The 23,501-nt window shown below is 35.7% G+C and overlaps 1 protein-coding gene across 1 annotated transcript in view; it reads right to left on the minus strand.

The window, feature by feature from the left end:
- The window catches only part of PFDN1 (prefoldin subunit 1), a 58,992-nt gene extending 36,500 nt beyond the window's left edge, over window positions 1-22,492 (minus strand). The window contains exons 1-2 of the mRNA XM_001368516.4: window positions 22,383-22,492; window positions 19,189-19,355 (exon numbers count right to left, since the gene is read on the minus strand). Of these exons, the coding sequence (XP_001368553.3) occupies window positions 19,189-19,355; window positions 22,383-22,415 (200 nt within the window). The 5' untranslated portion in view covers window positions 22,416-22,492. The remainder of the gene's footprint in view (window positions 1-19,188; window positions 19,356-22,382) is intronic.
- Between the last annotated feature and the right edge of the window lie 1,009 nt (window positions 22,493-23,501).

The following is a 23,501-nucleotide window of genomic DNA, read 5'->3' on the forward strand; positions in this document are numbered from 1 at the left end:
ATTGATTTTATAATTCTTTCTGGAGGCACTTGTTTAAAATATTGGACTTAGAAAATCTGGGTTTGAGTCTTTGCTATACTACTTACTAGCTATGGGCCCTTGGATAAGTCACTTGATCTCTCTTAGCCTCAGGACTTTTATCTGTAAAATGGGAAAAATAATACTTAAATTAAAAATGACAAGAGATGGGGAAAGTCTACATTTGGAAGGGTTATGAAAGGACAGACGAGGTTGGCAGAGTTGTGTACTCCAACCATTTTGGAAAAAAATTTGGAATTATGAAGGAAATGAATAAAATGTCCATACCCTTGATCCATAGATTCTACTACTGGGTTTATACCCCAAGAATAAAAAAAGCCCCATATGCACCAACATAATTTTAGCAACATTTTGTAGCAACAAAGAACTGGAAGCAAAGTATTTTTGCCCACTGATTTGAGAATGGTTGGGCAAACTGTAGCACATAAATGTAATAGAATATTATTGTGCTATAATAATAACTAGTATTTTATAGAGCATTAAAGTTTGCAAAGTACTTTTAAGTAGGTTATTTCATTTTATCCTCATAATAATAACCCTTTTTACAGATGGGCCAACTAAGGTTCAAAAGAGAGTAAGTGACTTGCCCAGTATTACACAATAATAAGTCTCTGAGCCTAGATTCAAACACAGATCTTCCTAACTCCAACAATTCATATGCTAGGCCACTCAGCAGTCAACCAATGTCCACAAAGAAAGGACCAAGGTACACCAGAATATATCCTACAACCACCACCTTTATAAGGAGCAAAAAATTTTAAACAAAGTAGATACTCATTGATTAGAAAATGAGTACATGAATGCAATGGAAAATTACTGCACTTTAAGACAAGATGACTATGATTAGAATAGAGAAGCACTGAAAGTACAAAATGAAATTGAACCAGAAAACAACATACTTAGTACTTATAACAAGGTAAATGGAAAGAACAACAACAAAAAAAATAGAAACTGAAAATATTGGAAAATTATAATGACCAAACTTGGCCCCAAAGAGCTATAAGAAGGCATGTCTTCCACTTCTTTAATGAAGGAACCACAGGCATGCAACACTGTATATACTCAGATTATTTCATGATATGTTGGTAAATTTTATTGAATTTTTTTCCTTTTTATTCTTTGTTATAATCAATAGCTCTCAGGATAATGTTGGGAGATACAATGGGAAATATAGAATATAAAAAAACAAAGCATATAAAAATAAATTTTAAAATAATATATAAATTACCTTCCTTTAAAGGGCTATTTTTGAGGAAAGTGCTTCTTTGTAAATGAAAATGTCAGAGAAACATGAGTTAACAGCATTTTATTTATGCTTTCAAGCAGAACATTATGTTTTCCCTTAATGTGGAAATGCACATATTTTTTAACATGGAAAAACCTATATTCTAACATAAGTAGTTTATAGGTCAAATCCTGCAATAAATGAAAAACAGTCCTCTTTGAACACTAGTTACTACTTGAATGCACCGACTTAAAGAATTAATCAGATGTTCAGGATAGTGACATACACAGAGTAGGTGCTTAATAATTTAAATAAAAGGACAAATTTTAGAAAAACATTATCAAGGTTAGAATTGTTTCCTGAAACAATCCTATAATGTCAATACGTGTGTGACTAAAGTACTTTTAAAAACTTTACTAATCTATAGGCCTATATAACCTCCTACATTCAGAGAGATTAAAAATTCATGTGAGATGTTTTGCTTTGAAAACCATCATCTCTAAAATGTTTCATTTAATCCTAAGGCTATTTGTTCTCTATGATTTTAAGGCTAAAACTGGTGATGTAATAATTTCTACACTTCAATTTGTCAGTGAATAGAAGGAACTGTTTTGGATGATATTTGTTCAGACATCTTGTAAAAAACCGGAAAACAACAGGATACATAGCTGCCAATTAAACCCATGTCACAAAATTCTCAAATCAACAAAAACATGATTTTACCCAAAAGATCTCTTAGCCACACACATGTCTTCATGGTAAAATGCATATTTTTCAAAATGCCCTTGCTTGCTGGTCTAAGAGTAGCATTCAAATAATAGGTCACCAAGGCATCATCTTTATTAGTGTCTGGGAAACTTTCAAAGCTAAGATTAGCAATCAAGTCATTATTTATGTAGCCTTTAAAAAGAAAGCATGTCAGTAGATATTAAATCCCTTGGGTAGAAAAGTGTTACTAGAAAGCAAGCACATTCAGCAAGCAAAACATACTTTTTCACATTTCCATGTCTTTCAGGTGACTGCTCTTCTGTATCATCCTCAAAGGACAAGCAGAATCACCAAAGCTGGAAACAAATGCATTAAACAAACTCCCAAAAGATTGTCTCAATGGATATTGACTTCACAAAACAATAGTAGAGAAAAACTATCACAATAGTTAAAGGATGTCAAGCTTAATATTCAAGCTAAAGAAGCAAAGAGGCCTAAGGATTCACAGAAATTTAGGCTTATATGCTATCTGAAAGATCTATAGTACCAGATATACCTCAACATCCCCAAGATCTGTGGTTTTACTGATATGGCTACTCAATCAAAAAGCAAAGATCATAACCCACTCATGCCTTCTCATCCTGTAAATTTTCTCCAAAAATATGTTACAGGCTTTCTTCTGCAACTCTTGACATTATGTAAGTACCAGTGCTGCACATCAACAGTCTACCTGGTATCCTATAATGCTATTCTAAGACAGGGAAAAGCATTAGGTCATTAAAAGTACTATGTGGTTTCCCTAATACTTGTTCTATTCCTCCTAGTCAATTCTGGACCCAAGTAGTGGTAAACCGTAGTATCTGTCTGTTCAAGATCTTAAGTATTGAGAGCCCAGCTCAATGGACTGTTCATCCAAATGTATACCATAGCCTGGCCTATATTACTTCCCCATTCTCTTAGTATTTAGGCAGCTATGCAGTGTTCCAGAACTTGAAAGAAACAACACAGTATCTAATGTAAATGAGTCTACAAGGAATCTCTCTTCCACTTGAACAATGTACTAAACAGCCTCCAACTATGCCCAAAGGACGCTAAAAGACTATCTGACCTTTGATCCAGTCATAGCACTGCTGGGTTTGTACTCCAAAGAGATAATAAAGAAAAAGACATGTACAAGAATATTCATAGCTGCGCTATTTGTGGTGGCAAAAAATTGGAAAACGAGGGGATGCCCTTCAATTAGGGAATGGCTGAACAAATTGTGGTATATGTTGGTGATGGAATACTATTGTGCTCAAAGGAATAATAAAGTGGAGGAATTCCATGGAGACTGGAACAACTTCCAGGAATTGATGCAGAGTGAAAGGAGTAGAACCAGGAGAACATTGAACACAGAGACTAATACACTGTGGTACAATCGAATGTAATGGACTTCTCCATCAGTGGTAATGCAGTGATCCTGAACAAGGGGGGATCTACAAGGATCCAGAGGGATCTACGAGAAAGAACACTATCCACATTCAGAGGAAAAACTGTGGAAGTAGAAACACAGAAGAATAACAACTGTTTGATTACATGGGTCAAGGGGTATATGATTGAGGATATAGACCCTAAATGAACATCCTAGTGCAAACATCAACAACTTGGAAATAGGTCCTGATCAAGGACACATGTAACACCCAGTGGAATTGCACATCGGCTGCGGAAAGGATGGGGGGAGGGGAAGGAGGGAAAAAATATGATTCTTGTAACCAAGGAATAATGTTCTAAACTGACTAAATAAAATTTAAAAAATAAAAAGGTTTACCATAAAAAAAAAAGCCTCTACGACAGTGGCAGACATATCTGGAACATGTACATCTGTTTTTTATTTATTTAATAATTGGTGTCAAACAAAGTTCTCTCCAAGTTTCCACCTGTCAAGGAATCCTTTATGATTAAAATATATATAAGGGAAACTCCTTGTTTGAGGAGAACCTTTCAGGCTACATTGTCTTCAGTTAAATCAAATGTTTGTCATAGCAGACAAACAACTGCAGTGGGAGTATAGCAAAAGTATTATCTACATCTTTTAGTAAAAAAATGTGATTCTGAAGATGTGATCTGCTTTAGAATATCATTTACAAAAGCCAACCTATCCCATCTCACGTTTCATCAAGGATGCCTTTGACATGCATATCAATTTTTCTCATAATAAAGGGAAAGCACACACATAGATTAGTAGCTAATGGCATCTTCTTAAATGCTTTTTTTTTCTGGGTTCTACATATATTATCACCCAAAACTCATTTCCACATTATTCATTTCTGCAAGTGAATATGAATAATCTTATAAAACCAAAACCCCAAATCATATACCAAAACAAGTAAGTGATTAATCAGATTTTCATCTGCATTAAATGCTTTTTTTAAAGTTAGTAATACCATACATGTCTGTATTCAGTAGCTTTATATATACTAAACTTTATACTCTGTATATATATTACATTATATTGTTCCCTCCAGGGAATTTTCAAATAAATTCTTCAAAACCCTCAAAATTATGTCATCTCTAGCATGGAGACCCTTGTATACTCCTCATCTAGTACAGTTTCCCTTCCCAAAGAAAAGGAAAAAAAACTTAGTTGATTACAAGCACATTACACCCCCCCCCCCCCGCCTCAAAACAGTCATTTTTAACTCCCTAGATGCAAAAGAAATACTGAAAAATTTTTTGAGAAAAAGAACTTTATTTCTCCCTTCTAATATTTGTGTGCTACAAGTCATTAGTTCTAACCCAAACATGTGATAGTTGTTGAACAGAGTGATTTCAGACTCACAAAAAAACTAAATTCATTACAGGAAAAAGTTATGACTGACAGTACTAAAAATGCCCCAAATTGCCCCAGCTGGATTATTATGGCTCAAGATTCATTATGAGTTAAGAAATAATCAGGATAAAAATATGATTTCTCATTTTTTTGGTGCCATGGAAATATGATAGATTCTGGGAATGAGAACAACACATATATAGATAGTACTTATAATTTATAGAAATCATATGCCTTTTTGTTAAGCAAAGTCCTCAATCTTCACATGGTAACAAAGGACTTTAAATCTCAAAATGCCTTAGATAGTTTCCCAAACATTCACTTTCTTTTTAACAACCAATGGATCCAACCCAACATGCAGATATTTTTCTAGACTTGCCAGAAAGTCCCAGTTGACAATCTTTGGGTACATTAAAAAAAAAAAAGGTGTTTGGATTTTTTTTTAACTTTAATAGGACCTGTAATTTTATTGATGTCAGGAGTGCCTGGTGAAGAACTTCCTCTAACAATGCAGATCAGCCTCTTCTCAACAATGTTTAGTCTTAGTTTTAAAAGGTACTAAGAGAGGTTAAGTGACTCATCCAGAATCACTCAGCAAGTATGTGTCAGAAGGATTTAAGTTTGGATTTTTCTGGGCTGACTCTAGAAAATATGCCATACCATTTTTTCAAGTCTTCACTTAATAAAGGCAAAGTATACTTAATTTTCAAAAATGATGCAATTTACTGATTATAATCTATGTATGTTTATGCCTAAAAATCCACTATGAGACCAATAATCATTTGATTTTTTCCCCCAACTCTTACCCTCGCTCTTATTATCAATTCTAAGACAGAAGAGCAGCAAAAGCTAGGCAACTGGGGTCAAGTGACTTACCCAGGATCACAAAACTAGGAAGAGTATGAGGTCATATTTAAACCAAGGTCCTCTTGACTCCACGCCTGGTGCTCTATCCACTGTGCTACCTAGCAGCCCCATGTCATTCGATTTTTATCTCTACCTGTTTGTTACTGTAAAATGGAGATTTGAATCCTAGACTTCAATCCCCAGAAGTCCTTGGTATTTCCCAGAATTCCCTATAATCTCACCTGAGTTTCCACCTGGATGAGATCACAATGAGTATTTAACTGGCGGTAATGCCTACCTCTTGCTCTTCTATGCTCTACTCAGTCATTTGCAAGATGTAGTAAATAAGCTCAGAATGGGCTAATCAGCCCTAGGCACGTGGTTTTCTTATTTTGCATTTTCTTTATTCCTTGATTTCTAATAATCTTTAATAAACCTCAAGAAATATATTTTATTATTAGATACTAATTTAATTTTTACAGTTTTGGCTGACCACGTTGGTTGTGACGAAATACCCTCAATCTTCTTAACTTTCCTAAAACTTTTCTCTACTGTGACTATCCATAAGTTCAGCTTTTAATAGCTTATTTTGATCAGCTGTAGAGGGAACATCTGCCTAGATAATTTTTTTAAGCCACGTTTCTCCAAGGCTTTTCAGCAAACCTTCTTGATTCAGCTCGCTCCTGCTGCCTGCTCCTGCCTCCTGATATCTGTTCTTGCCTCCAGTCATCTGCTCCGGACCTGCTTGGCCCTGCCCACTCACCTGGTCCCAGCCCTGCCGGCCTAGCTCCTGCTCCTGGCCTCCAGCCATCTCGCTTACCTGGTCCAGCCCCAGCCCCAGCCCCAGCAACTCAGGCTCAGTCCCAGGACCCAGGCTGCTGGTAGCTGCCCCTTGTGTCTTCATAATAAAAAACCAACTGGTAAAAATGGGGGTGATCTTTCCTTAGGCTACAATTACCCTCCATGTGGCAAGGGACCACAGGGGGGGACAACGAGGAGAAGGAAGAGACTTCTCCAAATAGGAAGTTACAAGTATGGTGTATTCTATGAGAGACCAGTGTATTTCCTATCTAAAAGGATGTTTTTTCATGACTGCACTGATTCTTTTATTTATCTCACCTGAGATGCAGGAGAGAATTTCATTTCCCTGCAACTCTTTGGCCCAATTTGAGATTCCTAAAACCCACCCTAACTATGGGGGAGCATCTCAGTGGCTCGAGAACCAGGCCTAGAGATGGGAGGTCATGGGTTCTAACCTGGCCTCAGACACTTCCTAGCTGTGTGACCCTGGGTGGGTCACTTGACCCCCATTGCCTACCCCTTACCAATCTTCTGCCTTCTGACAATAGGCATCTAAATGGATAAAAAAATGAACTTTAGAGAGACTAGAGGTTATGTTTTTAAAGCTTTTCAGACTCCAATGTTTTATAAAAATCTCTGTATTTTATTGCATTTTACTGATTGTTTTGTTTAAGATTTAATTTTGTGGTTTTAAGTTCATATATTAATGTATTCAATACCATTCTGTTACACTGAATCATTTTAATGTACTGGGTTATAATTACCTTACATTCTGTTACTGTTCCCCTATAACTATACTGAACAAATAGTATTGAATAAGCCTATATAAAAACAGCCCTTTTTCTATTTTGACTTTGTAAATTGTCACATAGAGGATAGATAGACTTCATCAGAACTGGTTACAATTGTATAACAACCTTTGGAAAATTTAATTTAGCTAAATATCTCAAATTGATTTTAAGGGGTCTTTAGACATGATTTTTAGATTTTTTTCCCCAACAACTCTGGTCATTTTGCCTGTTTCATACAGGAGGTAAGGTCCATTTTAGTAGCTGAAGTGAAATATAATTATAACCCCCACCTCCCACATTTATGAAAATGTGAACGGATGGGACATCACAATCTCATTTACCAAAGGAGCTGGGAAGTTAATCCCAGGGCCTGGATGACTCCCAAAAGAGGAGCATCTCTCATTTATAACTCTTCAGCTCACTTTATCCAACACCAACAGTACAGAGGTTTGAGTTTTTCCTAGACTCCTCTGCCACATTTTTTAATGATATCTAGATTTCTTGATGATGTTCTAGACCCAAATAAGTTTTACTTTGTTTAAAAATATGTTTGCCAAGGTTGAAACATTGCTACACCTGAAAATCTTGTGACAAGTATCCATTTTCTTTATATGTCATACAGCAGACTCATGTAAAAAATGATAGTGATTTTGTTTGCTATTGTAATTAATTGGGATATTGAGAATTTTGGGGATTCTGAACTACCGTCCTTTATAAAAAAAACTGTTACTTGGTGAAATTCATTTGCTCATACTCACAGTGGATCATGGCCAGGTATGAAGAGGAAATGGATCTCATTTTTGGTGAGAAACTTTGTATTCTATATTTCCTTAGCTGACAGTGTGTCAATGACTATAAGCTATATTTTTATTTTAAAAACTTTTTTATTATTATATTTTTATCACATGTGCAATATACTATTTCAGTTTTTTATTTTTTCTCTCCTTTTTATATTTGAAGTACATGTCACCAGTATTAAGATTTTCTTTAATTTCTTTTGATTTGCAGTAATATAAATTTAATATATATTTGCTATAATGTTAATGCATGCCCCAAAAGCTTGAGACTATAAAAAATGATGCCATTTATTAATAAAAAGTATAGGACTGCCGGTTAAGATGGCGGCTTAGAGAAAGCTAAAGTTCAGATCTCCGGAAAACCCTTCCCTACCGATCTCAAACGATAAGCTCCTAAGGCGCCGAAATTCAAAACGATCAACAGCACAGACCCTGGGAACCTTCCTCCTGGACCTGGACCCGGTTCAAAAGGTACGGCTCCCCTCAAAAGCCAGAACCCGAGATCACTCGGACCTCAGGGGTAGGAGCGCAGAGTCCAAGGCTCCCGGAAGCCGCAGCCCCACCGGGCTCAGAGAGCAGAACCCTCAGGGCCTTCTACCCGAGTCCCAGTGAAAGTTACTGCCTGGGGCTTCCGCTGCAGAGAGCTGGTCTAAACAACAGCAACCCTCAGGGCGGGCAAGACAGCCTCACGGGCTGGATCCTGCTATCCAAGTCTCAGTGAAAGTCCTTGCCCTAGAGCTTGGGAAAGCTGCAGCCCATCCCCCCGCAGGCCGACGAAACAGCCTCACGGCCAGCGATTCTGAAGGCAACTTCTGGAAAGCAACGTGGTCCGACCCTTCCATTCCAGTTCCAGTGAGGCATATTCAGTTTAACCCAGGGAAAGCTCATAGAACCATCTGCCCAGGACTAAAGCCTCTGAACACCAGACAGAGACAAGAAAAGCTAATCCTCCACATTCAGAAATGGCAAACTCGACAGAACCACAGAAGCCCCAAAATACCAAGAAAAATACGAAGAAAGGGGCGACTTTGGACACATTCTATGGAGCCAAAATACAAAATACAGAGCAGATAGAAGATAATATAAAAGAAAATGCTCCAAAACCTTCCAAAGGAAATGGAAACTCTCCACAAACCTATGAAGAATTTGAATCAGAAATGACCAAAAAGATGGAAGCCTTCTGGGAGGAAAAGTTGGAAATAATGCAAAAGAAATTCACGCATCTACAAAACCGGTATGATGAAACTGAAAAGGAAAACCAGGTTTTAAAGGCCAGAATCAGGCAGCTGGAAGACAACGATCGTGTAAAAGAGCAAGAATTAATAAAGCAAAGCCAAAATACCAAGAAATTAGAAGAGAACATAAAATATCTCACCGACAAGGTGATAGATCTGGAAAATAGAGGGAGAAGGGATAATTTAAGAATAATTGGACTCCCAGAAAAGCCAGAAATAAAAAGTATAGGACTTTGCTTAATGATTCTGACTGATTCCAGGACAAGATATACAAAAGAGCCATTGCACAGTACCAATCGAGCACAAGGTCAGAGACCAACCAATCCCAAAGGGGTTGATGAAAATTCTAAGCCAATACAAAAGACTTGAACCTAGTGTGAGACTCGAGGTTGCAACGCTTGACATACATTAAGATGTAGGCCTTCCTTGTATCTACACTCTTTGTGAAAATACTTATAGACAAGTACCAAAACTTGGCTCCTATAATCTAGTCCCTTTTCTGTCTTACATAAGTAATGTGGCAACCTTTTAGTCCTGGCTAATGACTGGGTAAATGCTTAATTGCTTATATTATTTTAATTTGGCCCTGATTCAAGGACCTGTTATAAATTTATTTTTCCTTTACTTAGAATTTTTATACATAAGACTTTGATAGTCTATATTTCATCCAGAAATTATCTTTTTTCATTTGGATTTTTTTTAATGTTTTTGATTTCTCTTACCAATTGATTCATATACCACATAACTCAGCCATGCATCCCTAAGTTATCCCTGCGTTTTTCAAACACCCTCTTTGGGGGGGAATGCAAAAAAATTATTATTTTAAATTGCAAAGTTTAAATTCCTTTTGAGAGTAATTTTAGGTTAAGAAACATGCTACCTCTCCAAATCCAGAAACTGAACTGTTTGGAGAAGATACCATGAAGATGCTTCCTGTGAATCTTAAAAACTACTCAGACTGTACCTTAGAAGATTTGGTTTAGCTATTCCCTTATTGTAACAATGGAGATACTTGGTCTTACAAGAATCAGGAATGCATTAGGAACTTTTAAAATTATTCCACCCTACTCAGACAGTGCCTTAGGGGAAAATAAAGTTGTAAACTCCTGATTGAACAATGAAAGTCCCTAACTCATACCTTATAGTAAAGCTAGCACCTTAAGATAGGTCTATTTTTAGATCTAATACAAAAAGGTGTTAAGTGCCTGTAAAACTTAAATTAGTACCTAAAAAAGTCAAGTAACTTACAAAAAGGCAAGCTTAACAAAGAGGTGTGAAGTACTCAGAAGATATCAAACCAAAGAAGGTGAGAACTAAGAATGGGCAGTCCCGGAAAAAAAGTGTCTATTGTGATTGGTAGACGTGAAAATTTAGGGGAGGTGACATAAGAGAAAATTTCTTTAAAAGGAAGGGGTAAAAAGTCAGGAGGCAATTGAGTTCAGAGTTTGGAATTGAGTTAGATCCTGAACTGAGTGAGTTGAATTGAGTTAGATTCTAAACTCAGTTCAGGAGATTCAGTGGAGCACTGGAGCTTGCTTGGAGATGGTCTTGTGGTAAGTGATAAGACTGACTCCCTCTCCCTGAGGTTCAGGGAGGCCACTTTGGCCTAGGCCTTTAACTACTGCTTGGCTCAGCCTGAGCCAGAGTAGTTTAAATTAATTATCTTTTTCTCTCTCTCTCCTTCCCTTAATTCCTTCTCTATTAATTAAAATCTTCATAAATCCCCAGCTGACTTGGGTATTTTCATATCTGGGAATTTCTCATGGCAACCACTTATTTAGATTTTAAGTAAAAACACTAAAAATTATCCTTACACTCCACAGACCACAGCACGAGAAGATCAAGAATGAACTTTGGGTGTGGTTGATTGAACATTTATTTGTATGAATACTTTCATGCCAAAAGGGGGCTGCCCCTAACTGGATTTTTGTCAATGCGTCTAGCAATTATTGGTTAATTTCAAAGTTGGTATGCTTATAAGACTCAGCGGAGAGACTAGTCTTCCTCGGGCCTCAGGAGGATTGTAAAATGGAGGTTTGAACCCTAGACTTCAATCCCCAGAAGTCCTTGGTATTTCCCAGAATTCCCTATAATCTCACCTGAGTTTCCACCTGGGCAAGATCACAATGAGTATTTAACTGGCGGCAACGCTTACCTCTCACTCTTCTATGCTCTTCTCGGCCATTTGCAAGATGTAGTAAGTAAGCTTAGAATGGGCTAATCAGCCCTAGGCATGTGGTTTTCTTATTTTGTATTTTCTTTATTCTTTGATTTCTAATAATCTTTAATAAACCTCAAGAAATATAATATTTTATTACCAGATACTAATTTAAATTTTCACTACTCTGCCTCTCAGATCTAAAGTCTTTATTCAAAAAAGAAATCCCCCTCCTCATAGCTACACATCCAGCTGATCTGTCCTTCACTGTGTTTTAGTCACTCACAGTTAAACCACATTGCATTAGTGTTCAGCAAATCCTTAAAACATTGTTTGTCATTACTACACATTTGTTCACTGAACAACAGTTGCTTGAGAATCGAGCTATCCGTCATCCATTCTTGCTATCCAGAATATAATGAGCATCTTTTCAATGCCAGCAAGCTGATTGGCTGCATACCAGGACATTGACTCTGTCCTGCCACTCTGTCCTTGCTATTCAGTAGGGCTCACATACTATACTCATGAAACTCCTTAAAAACCTAAATATGTGGGGGCAGCTGGGTAGCTCAGTGGATTGAGAGCCAGGCTGAGACGGGAGGTCCTAGGTTCAAATCTAACCTCAGCCACTTCCTAGTTGTGTGACCCTGGGCAAGTCACTTGACCCCCATTGCCTAGCCCTTACCACTCTTCTGCCTTGGAGCCAATACACAGTATTGATTCCAAGACGGAAGGTAAGGGTTAAAAAAAAAAAACTAAATATAATGTCAAACCCAGTGGAATTGTGTATTGGCTATGGGAGGGGGGTGGGAAGAAGGGAGGGAAAGAACATAAATCTTGTAACAAGAGAAAAATATTCTAAATTAATTAATTTAATAAAATTTTCCAAATTAAAAAAACCTAAATGTGACATCTGTGCCAGAGTCAAGAATCAGAATTCTTTAAGATGTTAGAGGCTACCACTGGTTTGATGGTATACAGCAAGCTTTTAGTGTGGTCTAGAATTTGCTACTTGTTGGTACTAGACTTTTTGATTGGTTTCATTATTCCTTTGATAGCAGTACCTCTTTGTCGTTTAAATAATCTAATAGAAAAACAGTTAAAAACTCATAGGCAAATACAGGATCTGTCAGGTGTGGAGTGGCACCTAAAACATTCTTCTCAATTTATCATTAGTCCAAAGTACTGTCCTTCACTAACTGCAAAGCAGCCTGAGCATATGCATGTCTCCTTTTGTCTCCTGCTTTTTTTTTTTTTAATTCTTACCTTTCATCTTAGAATCAATACTAAGTATTGGTTCCAAGGAAGAAGAATGGCAAGGACTAGGCTACTGGAGTTAAGTGACTTGCCCAGGGTCACACACTTGAGAAGTATCTGAGGCCATTTGAACCCAGGACTCCCTGTCTCCTGGACTGACTGTCCACTGAGCCATTTAGCTGCCCCTACCTATACTTTTATAATGTATAGAAACTGTCTCCTGACTTCTGACATTGCACAGAGTAGGCAGATGTCCAAAAGAATATTCTGATATGAGCTTTTAGGTCCCTTATTTCACTGTAAGGTATGGACATACAAAAAATAGGTTAAATAAAAATGTTCCTATCATACATATTACTTCATTCCATTGACAATATCAAATAGATCAGTGAAGGAAGCTGATGAAGCAATACATCTTGTTTTAGACCTTTAGTCAACTTTTTGAAGCAGTCAAACTTTCTCAGGAACTACCATAGCCCAGATTTATTAAGGAAATTGGAAGCTTTTGTGAAGTCTATAATTCAGTATAAAGATTTCAATAATGTTCCCTAACTTTTCTTAAATCTTATATGCAATAAATATATCCATGGGAAAGATAAAAAGCACCTTAAAAAGGCACACTGGAGAACCCAAATGAATACCAAATTAACCCAACAGTGACTCTTCTCTGGGCACTACCCAGAAAAAAATGTTCTAAATGTATATATACTCCAATCCAAAATTTTTATAGTAGGCCAAAATAACATAAAAAGCAGGGCTTAGTACAGTTATGTTTTTATTTAAATATACTTTTTTTTTTAAACCCTTACCTTCCGTCTTGGAGTCAATACTATGTATTGGCTCCAAGGCAGAAGAGTGGTAAGGGCTAGGCAATGGGGGTCAAGTGACTTGCCCAGGGTCACACAGCTGGGAAGTATCTGAGGCCTGGCTCTCAATCCACTGAGCCACCCAGCTGCCCCCTAAATATACTTTTAAAATACTGTTTGTTATATGAAATGGTCTTCTGGGAAAGGGAGAAGAGACAGTGGGGAAAATCATGATAAAGTAAAAAATAAGTCAATAAAAATTTATTTAAATATACTTTTTAGTACTGAATCTATGCTGCTGCACAAGGAACTTCTTTGTATAGTATAAGAACATTTTGGGTTTTCTTTGAGGCTAAACAAGCTGATATCATTCCCAAAGTAATTGATCTTCTTTAGACAAGAAGCTAGTAATTGGAGTTCCTGGTCACAGCATGAGACAAACATTCTTCCTGACATGTACATTTGAACTTAAATTCTAAAAATAACACAAGCATACATTCTTTACAAAAGCACAAGTACTAATTATACCTGCAACAATCTGCAATCTTAATTACTACACTAGAATGAAACCCACAGTCAAATCCCAACAAAAGTAAAAAGACTTTTAAAATGGAGTATAAGCAATACATTATAGTTTCTATTCATTTATACAGTCTGACTCAACATATCTAGGTCACCAATTTTCTTGTCAACTCTTTTTTGGATGTTTCATTAAGTAGATGATGTTCTTTGACCAAAACACAAGTCTTCTCATCTCAAACAGATTAAATAGCATTCTGCTCCTAAATTTGCCACTGAGATAAGTGATGGCTAAAATCAGAAAACTCTGACTATGGCTTAGTTATTACTGTTTTTCTTCTACCAAAAATCCTGTTAAGAGTAGGTGGCTCAGTGGATTGAGAGTCAGGCCCAGAGACGGGAGGTCCTGGGTTCAAATCTGCCCTGATACTTCCTAGTTGCACAACCCTGGGCAAGTCACTTGACCACCAATGCCTAGTCCTTACCACTCTTCTGCCTTAGAATCATATATTATATTGATTTTAAGGCAGAAAATAAGGGTTAAAAAAAGTTCAGCTTGTCATGATGCAATTACAATTCTTCCATATCAAAGTAACAAAATTCAGAAATTTCTACCTTTCTTATTTACCCCAATACAACAAACATAAGGCACTTTTCATTTCTCCTCCTTTCTTATACACACAGAGGTATACTTAATTATTTTGATATTATTTCAATTAATAATTACTTTTAAAGAAATTTCATGAATCACTTAATTCTTTAATGTCACCTTAGAAAAATGGTATGAATCTTCTTATCTGGTAAATGTGGAAGGTAATCATCAACAAAACTAATATACATCAATACCACATACGTTTTTAAGCAACCTTGGAAAAAATAAATACCTACAATGTAAGTATGTTAAATTAAAAAATGACTTTTGCATGTTCTTATTTTCAAAGATACAAATTGAAAACTTTACAATATAATAGATTTCTGATTAGCAACATCTTAAAAACCACTTGTCTAAGTTCCAGTGAAAACTTTGGAGTCCTAGGGATTGAAAGAAAAATAGAGAAAGAATCATAGAAAACAATCTTCTAAAGAAGAAAAGTTATACAGTTGCTACAAAAGCTTAGAAGCATTTCCTAAATTCCTCAGTCATGAACAAAGGGATGTTATTCTAAGAAGCCACTTTGTTTTTAAATTGAGTATCAATTTTAAATATCAAGTTTTTAAATTACTTGCAAGTTAAAGAAAGAAGACATTACTCAAAAGACTCACTGTCTACAAGCATGACATCAGGAAGACTAAAGCTTTTGGAGGTTTATACATTTGAAGTTATGATATGTATTCAGTGGCAACAGTACTTAAGTAATTTTTCCCTGAATAACAGGAAAAGATTTTTTCTTTAAGCAGAATACCCTTAGGAATGAGAACAAAGACATAAAATTGGTCAGAAAAAAAAACCACCATGGGAGCCTGGAGTAGAGGAAATATTCTTAAAGTAAGACCAGCATCAGGAATTCTTCCTATCTTACATCGTAAATTGGCCTATGCTTCTCTGTTAAAAAAAAAAAGTATAGCATTTATTCCATCAAAGGAACTAGGATTCAAAAATTAAAAATATAAAATATACTTAGGCCAAATCTGTTCAAAACATTATTCTACATCAAAACCACTGCAATATTATTGCACCATAATCTCTAAACATGATTCGTAAATCAGATTACACAAATAAATCAGGATTTCTCTATACTGAAAATTTTTCCATTTTCAGCACCTAATCACTTAGTAGAAAACTTATAGAGCAGATTTTTTACAGCATAAGATTACCTGGAAGCAAAATAAGAGAATTGACATTATTCTAAAATATAGTTGTAATATGCTATTATTATGTTTCTTCAATTTAATATAACTACATTCAGGGAAACTACAAACATTTTATTTTATCTTGGGATTAATTAATACTGCTACTCAAATGATAAATCAAGCAATAACTTCAACTATAACAAAACCAATATATTATTTTAAATAAAAAGTTCAAGAAGAGTCCAGATTTCTAAACAGCTGCCAAAGTAGTTAAAACTTTAAATTTTCCCCAAAAAAACTGACTTGTATCAAAGCTATATCTACTCTGTTTCACTTTTACACCTGTATTATATTTACATTAAGTTTTACTCTTCTGGATCCTTCAATAGTTACAGACTATTAAATTACTTAACCAAATAGAAATAGAAGCACAGTTCCCAAACAGTAATTTCTGCATTGCTAGACACTTAACTAGCTGGTAGATTTATACCATTGTTCATTCTTAGTTCCTCAAATGTAAAAACAAAAACAAAAAAAATTTTTAAAAACAAAAACAGAAATGTGGCACACCTCTAAATTAGGTTTAAAATAGTCCAGTTATTTACAGTTCTGTTAAGCTTTAAAAGGGCAGAAACCATTCTTCTTAAAGGCTAATCTACTCAAGTTCCACCCATAGAAACATCTAATTTCTCTTTGGAAAGGATGAAAATTATTCATGCAGTGCTTAACCAAAATAACCAGTGAGAAACAGTATCAGAAAAATAGATAAGGCATGAAAACAGTGTCATATCTTTACTTAGAAAAATATCCACAGCCCAATTTTTCCTAACCATTCAAATGCCTTATCACTTTTAAAATGGCATTTTACATGCACTTTCAAATACAGTTCTTACAATAGAAAAAAATATTCCTCTCACTAAGTTCAACTACTTTGAATAAGGTAAAGAGAAAATTACATGCACCATCATAAAAATTTTTTTTCAATCAAAAAAGATGCAAGGGACATTCTGCCTACTTGCACTCTGGACACAAAGGCAAACTCTTCCAAATATTCAGACAGATCACTCCACAGTTGTAACTTTCATCATGGTTCTCAAAGTAGCACAGTGAGGTCAGCTCACAAACAGCTTAAGTAGCAAAACTAGAAATTGGTGGTAGTAGTATCAGGCTACATAACAAGCCTCTCCAAAGAATATGAAGTAAGAGAATGAAAATGCGTTGGCAACACGCCAGGGGGCTGGAATATAGCTTGGAATATAGCAATGAATACTCACAACTTACAGTATATAGCAATTCATCATCTTTTACCACGAAACTTAATTTTACTTATACTAAACCAAGAATAGCCATTGTATAAGTTTTACTATCAATTGTCCCCAAAATAGGAATTGAAAGGCACTTAACCTAGCAGTGGTTTTATAAATTTCTTTGCTGAAGTGATTTTCTTACATTTTTGTTGTTTTTAACAATTCATATCATATTTTTTTCTTTCTTCTAGACTGAGTCACTAGCAATCTATTCCAATGTTTGATTATTTTACCCTAAGATATTGCTTTTTCCAAAGGATTTTTTTAAAAGATGTAAATAATTTCAGAATTAAAATGAGGAAGTAATCAAATCCATCATTCACAAAATGCTATAACAGATCCTAAATCAAACCCTAAAACCTAAATAATGCACAAAAGTGATGTTATTAATATATTCTCCATTGCCCAAAAAAGACTAACTAGGATAATGACTGGAAATTAAAAAAAAAAACGAACTGAATCACAAAGATACTGCACCCAAGAATACAAATTCATAAATAGATAGTTCAGGCTTAGCATCAAGAAAGGGAATGTCCTTGTGACTAGACTTGATACTCAACAAATCTTCTCTCTCTCATAATGCATTCTCATTCTAGCTAAACAACAAACTCTGTTCACCTTACATGCCCCTATCATACAGGAGCAAACTCAATATGCTAATGTGATATAGGAAACACTGAAGCCAAAATTAAAAGTTAAGTTTTTAACCACAGAATACTACTATATCTAATGCTTATAGGGAGACTTTTTTCTAAAAAAGAACCAGTATTTACTTAAATATTCTGGAAAGATCTATCATGAACTAATTATCTATCCTGTCCTTAAGTTAATTATGTCAAGTTACCTTAATGGAAAAATTTGCCAATTTCCTACCTACTTGATAGAAAAAAGTATCTTCCTAGCTACTTGATGGAAAAAATTTCATGAAAAATGAGAACTCTCCAATGGTTAAAGAAGAGGTAAAAAACAGTGATCCCAATTTTCTAATTTGGAAATTCCTTAGATGCTGCAAACAAAGAACAAGGATGTGGAACTCAAATTCAGCACAACAGGCAGTGGCCCTAGAGAATTTAGTGCTGTCATTTTAAGACTTAAGGATAAAATTATCATGCATCGAATGCCAAATATGTAGTCGGTGCTGCCCAGCCACATAGTCAAAGGTTTTAATTTTGTCATCGTCCCTCTTCTACTATGTCTCAACAACTAACTCAAATAGGGATTTACTTCCTCTTAAAACATGCTTCATTAGAAAATGTTTAGCTTCAAAAAGCTGCATGTTAATTTGTTGTATAATATATAATATGAGAGAATAAAATGAGAAGTAATCCGATTGTTAGTTTCTTTTCAAGGAGAATAGAGGCTCTCATGCACCTAGACTTGTTTTCATAATGCCATTTTTTGAAATATGTTGAGCTTAATTACAATCATAAAACACAATATTTCAATACAGAGATTCAATTTTAAGCAATAAAAATCTCTGTATTGAGTATCAGCATACCTCAAACAATGATCCCCTTAGACAAAATTTGATTACAAGAACAAACACTAACAAAAACAGATGTGCCAACTAAATTGTAATGGAATTTGATTTGCAGTCATGTTTCTATACTTTCTTTCCTACTAAGGAAATATAAAGAAGACTTGGTCCACATCATGAATGGAAATGAATTTACATGGCTGGTCATAAAGAACAGCACAAGATAGAACTGATTTCCTAGGACTTCTTTTGTATAAGTTGCTATCCTTCATGTTTGAAAAACGCTTGACACTGGCAATTACTAGATATTTACGTCAGTTGTCTGTTCATTTAACTTTTGTTATTGCTATGATTTGTTTGGCTAACCTTAAAGGAAGAAAAGTGTTCATTTGAGTACAAAAGGAAAACTACATTGTTGCATGTGGTCAACATTGCTTTGTTTTGATCAATTTTTCTTTGTTAAAAGGCAAAGTTCTAATAGAGTTGGAAGGAAAGGAGTGTATATTCAAAAATGACACATACTTTTAAAAAATTCTCAAAGCACCAATAAAACAATTTTTACAGAATTATTCAGTCACGAACCACTCAAGAGTCACCCCTTTAATAAAAGTATTTTACTTACATTCTCCCTACACCTTCATACATGTGAGTCTCATCTACCAAAGTCATAATTTCTGTATCTGTAAGATGTGCATGTTTTTTTGTTCTATTTAGCTGTTCGATCTGGATATCTGCAAGCTTCACCTTCTGCTGAGTATCAATAACTTTGGCTTGTAGTTCTGTGAAAGCCTAACAAAAACAAAAACAAAAAAGTCAATAACTTGATAAAGCATTTGAATTCCAGCTAATAAATCGAGTCCAAAATACAATTCACAACCTGCAAGTTTAGCTTCAAATTGTCAACAGTCAAGGCCTTATTACTAACCGAAAAATGTAGAGTAACAGTTACTGACTGACCAATATTTATTGAGTAACTACTATATGTAAGAAATTGTTCTCAGCACTGAAAATCCAAATTCAACAAACATTTATAAAATACTATGGTGAATACTGAACATTTTTCTAAGCACTGGGAAGGAAATAAGCAAAAAAGTTATGATAAGCCACAGAGCTTACATAAACATAGTTTGGATATACTTTACTCTCATGAAGTTTACAGTCTAAAAGAAGGCACTTGAAAAATAATACATACTATTTCATAATAGGTTAATTAGAAAGGTGTAAAGTGCTCCATGAAGTCCAAACAGGAAGAGTATTAGAGAAAATCCTTGATTTCACAGAAGCTAAAAACTTGTTGGAGAGACAGTACACATTAAAAAGATAACAAAACAAAGTAGTATGTAAATACCAAATGAATGAGTTAGACAATAATTGATATAAGAGATAAAATTGAGAGAAAATGCAAAAATGTGAACCATACATGTAATATGTTCAGAATATGACTACTACAACAGAACAAAAAAACAAGATTGTTCAGTTATGGAATCATATTGTGATTTCCCCATAGACACCAGGCCAAATTCTACTACTGTTTACACATACCTAATTTGGGGGATAAACACTGTCCATGAATACTCTTGCTGAAGTTTCTGGAATGATTTTTACATGCTGTCAAATTTATACCTTAATAATAGCATTTACCATTACTAAGGCAAAGCAAAACCATAGCTCAAATTTCACTCTCACTGTTTTCCCCTCACTCTTGTTTCATATTATTTAATTCTTAATTTTTTCCACAGGTCTCCAACTAATAAATGACTGGGGAAATGTTTAAAAATAAAATCTTTAGCCTACTTTTTAAAAACCAAAATACATTAACTGTCTTTCATGAATAACTATCATTGTTTATCTTGTGGTTAAAATAACTTTGAAGCACTTTTAACTTGCATTTAGGATTTTACAATTTTCTATTCAAATTTGTCCTGTATTTTAACAACAAAAATTCAAACACCTAGGCTAAGAGGTAAGTGAGGTATAATGCTCACTGTAAACTCAATCTGCCTTCTCTTAAACTATAAACTCATACTATGCTTAAGAGCACAAACCCATTTTAGTAATTATTTTTTCTAAGAGAAGAAATGCACAAACACGTGCTCTTACAAAGAGCAAGGCTAAATATATCATCAAAGTATAGTGTAACAGAGCCCTAGAATCAGGAAACTAGGTCCCAGTCTTGGCTTTACACACTTACAAGTTGTGAAACCTTGGCCAAATCATTTAAGCTATGTAGGTCTAAGTTTCTTCTTCTAAGAAATAAAGGCTGACCAGATGATTTAGAAGACTCTTTCTATCCCTAAAAAAAAAAATATTTAATTCAAAATAAAATGAGAGGATTAGACTTACATCTTCTAAAATCCCTTCCAAATCTCTGATTCTAGACTGGGTTCTAAGTGGGTGAACTATCATAATTCTCCTGAAGTACTTTAAAGACCTGAAACTGTTTAGGAAAATATACATACTTAGAAGGCATGATTTGCAGAAATTTACAGAAATTCATAATATTCTGATTTTACTTGATAGGGAAAACTTGGATTTTTTCCCCTAACTAGGCAACACCAGAGGTTGCCTTTAAAAACAAATCAAAAGGAAAAAAACAAGATCTTGAAAGTCTGAAATAGAAAGTACTATAAGAACATCAGGTACTCTAAACTTCCTGCTAAAATCAAGAGGGACTTACAAAAGTTTGGGAAAAGAGCTCTATTGATAAAAGAAGGATACTCAAAAGTATTTAATAATAACTCCTGTTTACATAGTGCTTTACAATGTGCTCCTTTCAGGACAATTCTGTAAGAGGGATGGAATAAATGTTATTATCCATTTTTATAAACGAGAAAATTAAGGAACACAAAGGTCATCAGTCACACTGCTAGTAAGTATGAGAGCTAGAATTCTAAGGAACTCTAAATCCTGGAAACAAACCCAGGTATTCTAACTTTCAAGTCTAAAGTTCTTATAATTCTACTCTTCTGAACTGAAAGTAAGTTTCATCGATGCCTTTGTTTAAACAAGACGGTCTCCCTGGATAACCGCCCCTCCAATGAACCTCTCTCTCCTTTTTGACCCCCCCCCCCAAGGAAAACAACGGATAGTGACCTTAAATGACAATATTCTTCCTTCCTCTGCCACAAGGAGAGCCGACTCCTGATCTTTACCTAGTCCTCCCTAGTCCTCCCGGTACCAAGAAGGCAACATTTTCATTCTATAGTATAAGAAACAGCTGCCCAGGGATGAGACTTGCCCAGTCATAGTTTAACAAAACAGGGTCTCTATCATGGAATTTATCCTGACTCTGGTTCCAATATTCTTGCTAACTATATAAGCTCTTAGCTCCCATTCGAATCTAATTCATACTGTGATTTTTTTTTTTTTTTGAGGGATCAGGTGCTTGAAAACATAACTGATGCTTATTCTGCAAGGGCACTTGGAGAGGCAATGGCGATTCCATTGGGGGGGCGTGGTTCAAGCACGAACAATCTTGGAATCTCCCCAACTTTGATAGAAAACAGCTTCGTGCTCCTTTCTATTCTGGAATATTGATTTCCTTCCACCCATCCCAAGCCTCAGGGGCTCCACAAATGAATTGGAGCCCGAACATTCGGCGCGGAGGCCGAAAAAAGTAACGCCGATGGACCCAGGCCGACCTCCAGGGACTCACAACCCCAGAGAGCGCGGAGGAGGCCCGGCCCTGGCACAGGCTCCTGGGGTCCCCAGAACCCCCCTTTCCTCCGTCATGCCAGGTGCCTCTCTCAACTTCCTCGTTCACGGGTCCCTCGGACTCCCTAGGGACGACTCTTCCCACTCAAGACCCTCTTTTACCTTCTTCAACTCCAGATCCACGGGGGCAGCCATCTTGGTTCGAGCTCTGCGCCTGCGCACTGAGCAGCCGGAAGATGGGTCGGACCCGCACCTGCGCGGGAAAGAATTCAGCTCTGTTCCAGCTCCTTTGACTCTCAATTTGAGTTTTAGTCCCTCCATTCCACTTTCCACTATTAAGCAGATCTTTTACGCTAAGCTCTGCTCAGTGGGAACTACAAAAATAAACAGGCCCTCTTCTCATTGAATTTAGAGTTTAGAAGAAAAGATAAAGCAAATTCAGAAATACGAATTAATATTTGGAAGCCTGTTGTAGTGGGAGTTTGGCAACAATTTCTCTGATATATCAAATGATTCATCTACCCTTAAGCGACTAGCCCAGCATGATACAACTAGTATGTATCTAAAACCAGATTTGAATTCAGGAAGATGAATCTTCCTGACTCTAGGCTTGGCACTCTATCCACTTTACCACCTAGCTGCCCATCAAAAATTGTAGATAATTCAAAAGGCAATATAATGACCCATATCATAAATTAAGTAGTTTGCATGATATTGCTAACAATGACTTTTATGTAAGAACCATAAAATACATGATCAAAAATATGTATGACCTGAAAAGGAGGTGGCCTGGCTATCCATGTTGCCAGAGGGAAAGAGATAAGAAATAATAATAACAAACAATAATAAAATAACAAATAACTAGAGTTCTGACCTGGTATTCTCCTTTGTGGAAGATTTCCCTTACCAATAAGAATTTCACAAGATGAAAAGATGGGAAGAGGCTGCACTTTCCTCAGGTAGTATCAGCACCAGGATAGGAAGTGGAATTTAAGTAGAAGAGTGCAAAGTGCTATGAGATTGGCAAATAAAATAAGAAACCTAAGCTACCTGAGAGATCTGTGCAGATTCTAAAACCACATTTAGAGCTATTACATCTAAACATTGTCCTTTAGGATCTGGGCAGACCTCATACATACTCAACCCTCTAAAAGTAAAAAATGCCAGCAGTTCTTTTGACAGTGGCAAAGAATTGGGAAGTAAGGGGATATCCCTCAATTTGGGAATGGCTGAACAAATTGTGGTATATGATGGTGATGGAATACTATTGTGCTATAAGAA

The sequence above is a fragment of the Monodelphis domestica genome, chromosome 1, assembly GCF_027887165.1.
Source record: "Monodelphis domestica isolate mMonDom1 chromosome 1, mMonDom1.pri, whole genome shotgun sequence".
NCBI lineage: Eukaryota > Metazoa > Chordata > Mammalia > Didelphimorphia > Didelphidae > Monodelphis > Monodelphis domestica.